Source organism: Melanotaenia boesemani, chromosome 22, assembly GCF_017639745.1.
Source record: "Melanotaenia boesemani isolate fMelBoe1 chromosome 22, fMelBoe1.pri, whole genome shotgun sequence".
Lineage (NCBI taxonomy): Eukaryota > Metazoa > Chordata > Actinopteri > Atheriniformes > Melanotaeniidae > Melanotaenia > Melanotaenia boesemani.
This window is the reverse complement of record NC_055703.1, coordinates 4,117,776-4,123,775: the sequence shown is the minus strand read 5'-3', so window position 1 is coordinate 4,123,775 and position 6,000 is coordinate 4,117,776. Positions and strand designations below refer to the sequence as shown.

At 44.3% G+C, this 6,000-nt stretch overlaps 1 protein-coding gene across 2 annotated transcripts in view; it reads left to right on the top strand.

Moving 5' to 3' along the window:
- Positions 1-2,339: 2,339 nt before the first annotated feature.
- The window catches only part of lama4 (laminin, alpha 4), a 62,801-nt gene continuing 59,140 nt past the window's right edge, over positions 2,340-6,000 (top strand). For both annotated transcript variants that reach the window (XM_041975824.1, XM_041975823.1), the window contains exon 1: positions 2,340-2,614. In XM_041975824.1, the coding sequence (XP_041831758.1) occupies positions 2,507-2,614 (108 nt within the window). In that variant the 5' untranslated portion in view covers positions 2,340-2,506. The remainder of the gene's footprint in view (positions 2,615-6,000) is intronic.

The following is a 6,000-nucleotide window of genomic DNA, read 5'->3' as shown; positions in this document are numbered from 1 at the left end:
GAGATGATCACAAGCTACAGTATGAATCTGTGTTTCACTTCAAATTTACTTCAACAGACATAAAACCATCCATCTTTGTTAAGTTGGAAACCTGTTTATCAGACCCTGCTTCCTAACAAACCTCACATCATATTAGAAAAATAGAGAGGAAAGAGTAAAACATGTCTGGTGATGTGATCTTTTGATAAATGCAAATGGATTTGTCCGTGTTGGTTTTGGTGTCTACTGTCAGACCCAGAAACAGCCTTTGATCAATGGATGAGCTCCCAGCGGACCACCCGGGACTTCCCTTTGTACAGACGGCTGCTGCTTGTGGATCACAGACCACGACCCTGTCATGTGACTGATGTCTGGTGTTTACACTGCGCCTGTGCTGAGAATACCGATGAGCTGTGGACAAACATCGACAGGGATGTCTTCTCAGTCTCACTGGGCTGGTGGTCTAAACAAATCCAAACACAGCTTTTCTGCTGGCTGTGTTGTCAATGTGCCGTTAACTCGGCATGAAAGGGATTTTTAAACCTTCAAAGTGGACTCAACCATGGAGAACTGGAGTCCAAACATTAACTAACTCTGTTATCGCTGCCTTCTCATAAAGTGGGTATTTAAACACACGTAGAGAAAAAAGAAGCGTAGCCCCACTGGTTTATAAAAAACTCCTGCCTTCCTCAGTTTGAGGAATTTAATGCTAGTGTGAGTTTTCTCCAGATAGAGATGGGACGTTCATGTTGATCACATCTCTGTGATCACATGACCGTTGATGATTGAGGCTTTGTTGTTACAGTGAAAGGGTTAGAAATGAGGTGACTGATTTAAATATTTGGTCCTGTTTAATTTATTTATAACAGATGTGATAGGCTCTGTTTTTTCCCCCCTGCTTCATCCTTTTTTTACCAGAGACATGGGTGTAGAACTGGGTAGGGACGGTAGGGACATGGCCATATCAATATCCAGCAACTCCTGAGAGGTCCGTGCTGTCTGCAGCGTCACTGCTGTAAGTCCCGCCTTGTAATCATTTTCATGCTGCAACATGAGGATGCAGCAACTCTCCAGTCATGAAGCTCAGCTGAAACCCATCATGCTGACATACAGCCTCTTTTCTGCTGAATCCTAACAGGATTAAATAGTAGCACACATGACCACTCGATAGCACTGGTAGGGTCTGTCTTTGATGTTTTGAATCTGTTTTTCTGGTACCATCAGAACAAAGCCTCAAAAGCTTCACAAGGCTCCAATCTTCAGGTTCCCCACCTTCCTCAGTGCAGACAAAATGCAGTCCGGTTTTTATCTAAATTGTCTGTGCTCAGCTGAAGCAATGATAAATCCCACCCTATATGTTCTCTTTAAGCCTTTAAAGTGCTTTGAAGACCCCATTTTCTTAATCTTTAGTCCTTGTAAAATATCTTTTAAACATAGCAGAACTCAAGCAGTGCAGTTGAAGCAAAGTAAAATTTATTTTTGGATTTTTCTTTATGTTTCCGTTTAGAAATGACATCTATAGATTTCGGAGGCCAGTTTTGCTCCTGCGTAGATGGCATCTTTACTGTACATAACTGGAAGGTGACATCCTGTTTATTAGTCACTTGAGACGAGCTGTAGAAGCTGATCTGCATGACGTGGATGTATTTGGAGCTGCACAGTCATGAGTCTCAGCACAAGCCACAGTAGTTTCTACAGTGTCCTGCAGACCTCATCTTAGGGAAAATGTTTCCTGTAGACCTTCACAATACCTTCCTTGTGCTGGACATGTCACGCTCAGGTTCTTCCTGTTTAGAGTCTCACACGGTCCCTGCAAATTCAGCAGCTTTTGATGCTTCAGCCTCGGTAAACAAACAGAAAGCCGACGTCTGGGAGCTGAGGCCGGGCCAGGATATGGGAGCAGCTGTTTCTTCTCTGCCTGTGGAGTGCAGAGTGAGTGTTGAAGCTTTAGACCCTCTGCCCACCCTGACAGGGAATGGGAAGGGGTGCAGCAGAGGGAGGGGGGCTGGCTGCATGCTCAGCCCAAGGTGAAAAGGGTGCCACGGTCCTGCAAATGGAGACGGGGAGCTAACACTCAATGTGACTCTGCCAGTTGGGCTGGGGGTGGGGGTGAGCAGTTTAGATGGGTGCAGTCTCCATAGACAGAAGCCCTCTGTTGCTTACTCCCTCTGTCCGTCCTGTTCTTTCTTTCTTTCTTTCTTTCTTTCTTTCTCTCTCTTTCTCTCTCTCTCTCTCTCTCTCTCTCTCTCTCTCGCTCTCTCTCTCTCATTTCCAGCCATCCCATCTGTATGTGATTTAGGCCTGGCTCAGGGGAGAGGCAAGCCCACTGGGGGAGAAGAGTCAGGGTAGGGAGGGGGAGAGAGAGGAAGTCCATAGAAGTTTGTTTTACAGGAGTCAGCCTGGGCCGGGACGAGGGGCAGTGCTGCATCTGGAGTGGTGGAAAAGTGGAGCCAAAGGGTGAAACAGAGCAAGAGGAGCTGGCCAGAGGACACTGACAGAGAGGGGAGATCGCCGGGCAAACACCAACATGGCTGCTGCAATTCTGCCTTGCCTCAGCCTTCTCTGCATCCTTTCAGGATCTGTATACCCAACTTCTGCCGCCAGGCTCGGAGAGCAGCAGCAGACTCTGCTAAAAGTAAGACAGATTTGCTTGTAGCTTCATTTTTTACTAACCCTGAGGCTGACGATCCTGTGCAGATTGTTTTAGAATGAGGCTGCTGTAACTCCACCATGACTCTGCTTTGTCATTGCGTGTGTGTTTGTGTTATGGTACCCTGAGGCCGAAGCTTAGATAAACTCTGAGTAGCTCTGTCTACTGCTGTCATTTCCTTACTGCTCCTCCCTGACAGCTCCCAAATGGAAACCAGCAGCCCATCTTTGAGCAACAGCCGGGGGACGGAAACAACAGGCAGTAGGAACCAAAAGTTTCAACACAGGCCTCATTTCTAATCAATGAAAACATTTTAAAAACGTCTACAGGACGTTACTGTTGATTAAAACCATTTAAGGTGTCGCAGTTTGAGTCATTAAAAAGTCAAACCAACAGTTGGGATTGGGGAACTTCTGGGGCCAGAACGGTGGACCCTGATTTGATGTATTGGTCATTAAATCAGATGCTTCCATATTTAATGTCACATATTAGTACATTCATTTTCAGGTTAAAGACGTACAGTTGTGGTCAGAAGTTTACAGACACGAGTATATCACGGGTGTGGATTAATTAAATGATTTATCTAAGCCATTCTTTTTCCAGGCTGTAAAGTCTATGCGACATACAACCTCAATGATTTTCTTCAAACAAGAATTTGTTGCACAAGTTTGAATTTATATAGGATTTTATCTGACCAACACAGAGTCAAAACTATACACACATTTACCTAAATCTGCTATTAGGTGGTGCCGAAGATTCATCTTTTACTTGATGAGACCAAGTCTGTTAACTCCCCGTTAGTGATCGTGATTGACTGCAGCTGGTAGTTAATTGAGCAAAACTCAGAGTCATGGAAAAGTTAAAGGAACTCAAGCTGGTACACACATAAAGATTATCGGGCTGTTTTGCCACAGTTTTTCCCCCTTCCCGACAAGGACTGCAAACACCCGATTATCTTGAGTATTATGGTAAAAGGTCTGTATTTATATGGCGTTTTTACCCAAAGCGCTTTACATGTACGTCACATTCACCCATTCACACTCATGGCGGAAGCTGCAATGCAAGGCGTTCAACCACAACCCATCAGGAGCAATTTGGGGTTCAGTGTCTTGCTCAGGGACACCTTGACATGAGCTTGACAGGCCAGGGATTGAACCGGCAACCCTCAGGCTACAAGATGACCACTCTACCCACTGAGACACACTGCCCCTAAAGATTTCCCTCTAAATTGATCCTATGGTCTGAGGTGTGTTAAGAGTGAATTCGTCCCAACAATCGGCTCCAAAACGGGTCGTGGCCGACAATCGGAAGTATTGAACATGTTTAATATTTGCAACTAAATACCTTCACATGTGTGGGGAAAACGACGACTCCTGAGTTGTGACTGTGTGGCTTGTGACGTGGAACGGATTGTAGCAAATCAGAGAGCGAGCTGACTGGGGTGCAAGGAAGGATGTAAAGTCTGTGTTCACGCCGTCTGTTGTTTTTTTTTCCAGTTCTTCATCGTGTGTGTCCTCTGCCATGCTGGGTGATGTATTTTCTGGTTGTTGCCATGCTTCTTTTTCTTCATTTTTCTTAGATCATATTTGGTCACACGAGATTTCTGGTTCAGAGATTTTCTGGATTCTAGATCGGTTGCGGAACAGCATCGTTATGTGTGTGTTGTTCTGCTGAGATTATCGGAGCCTTCACACACAGAACAATCAACACTGTTTATTGTTTGATTTTTTATCTTCATATGTGAGGTCTCAAGCAGATAAAAAATCGCATCAGATTTAAAAAATCCTTATGTGTGTACCAGGCTTTAGAATTTATACAAGCTTGAAAAGTCTCTTGAAGCCAAAAAAAAAACACACTACAGACACCAAAACCATCGGTTTAAACGAAAGTGCAAGTTATTCTGATGTGTTTCCATTTTGCCAGGGTCTGGAAGACCCAAACTATCTCCCTCATTAGTCAGGATGTTCAATAACAATCCAGAACCACCAAGGCTCAAGCCATGAACTGGAATCTGCTGGAAGATTAGCTTCCACAGTGAACCTAGTTTACATTGACATGATGTAAAAATCTATTTTTATTTTTATTTAAAGTTTTACATTGATTATTTAGAAATTTACATCGACACATTGGCAACAAAATCTTCAACCTGGACTGAAATTTGCAGCTGCCCACATGGACTAGCCACGTGTCTCCAAAAGCTTCACCTCAAATCAACAGCTAGATGGTTTAAACGTGGACACAGTTGGGTGTTTCAATAGGATAATAACCCTACATACATAGACACTGAATAAAACAGCCTCACATGAAGTTTCTGGAATGGCCATCCTAAAGCCCTGACGTCAACCATATTGAAAATTTGTGGACTATAGTCAAATAAACTGTCCGTACAGGGAAACCAGCCAATTTAAATGAACTGGAGAATAAGAGTTGTCAAATAATTAGCCAGAATTATGTAAAAAGCTTGTTGATAGCTACTAAAAGCATCTGATGGAGGTAAAACTTGTTAAAAGAGCATCTAACCAAATACCAGATGGGATGTCAGTATGTAAGAGCCTGTATGTAAGAATTTGACCACATGTGGATCAGATAAAGTACTTAATAAATTCTAACTGTTGGTCCTGCAATAGACTGGTGACGTGTCCAGGAGTATCCTTCCTCTCATCTACTAATTGCTGAGATAGACTCCAGATTCCCAGCGACCCTGAACTGGAATAAGTAGCATAGAGCAGAGGCCACTAATAAGTGAATCACGGTCCAGATTTGGACCCAGAACCTGGACCAGGAGGGCAGTTTTATTTTAACTGGTGAAACTTTTGTAGTCTTCAGGGTAGTGGTCAGGAAACATGTGGACCAGTTGCATGTGAGTTAAGCCATCCTATGTGATGCACTCAGCCAATTAAGTCTGTGAGGCTCCCAGCGGTAAACTCTGCAGCACTACAGCGCAGACAGACAAGAGTTTCTGTGCTCTGGAGGCAGGTAGCAGGATAGTAGAAGAAGAAAGAAAGCAAGCTAGCTAAAACAAAGCGAGAGATACAGACGACTGTGCCAGAGAAAGGCGGCAGTGTTGCTAAATCCGCCTGTTATCAGCGACTTTGGGCTTGTTTTTCTGCAGATTTTGCTGCTTATTTGGGCCTGTTTCTCTTACAGCTTTCCACAATAAAGCAATAACCCAGCACAGCTCCTGGTCCAGGCTCTGGTCATTTCACGCATTGACTACTGCAACTCCTTACAGGCTGGCCTGCCTGCATGCTCAGTTAAACCTCTGCAGATGATCCAGAACGCAGCAGCACCTCTGGTCTTCAACCAGCCCAAAAGAGCTCATGTCACTCCTCTGCTAATCCCTCTTCACTGGCTTCCAGTTTCACCACATC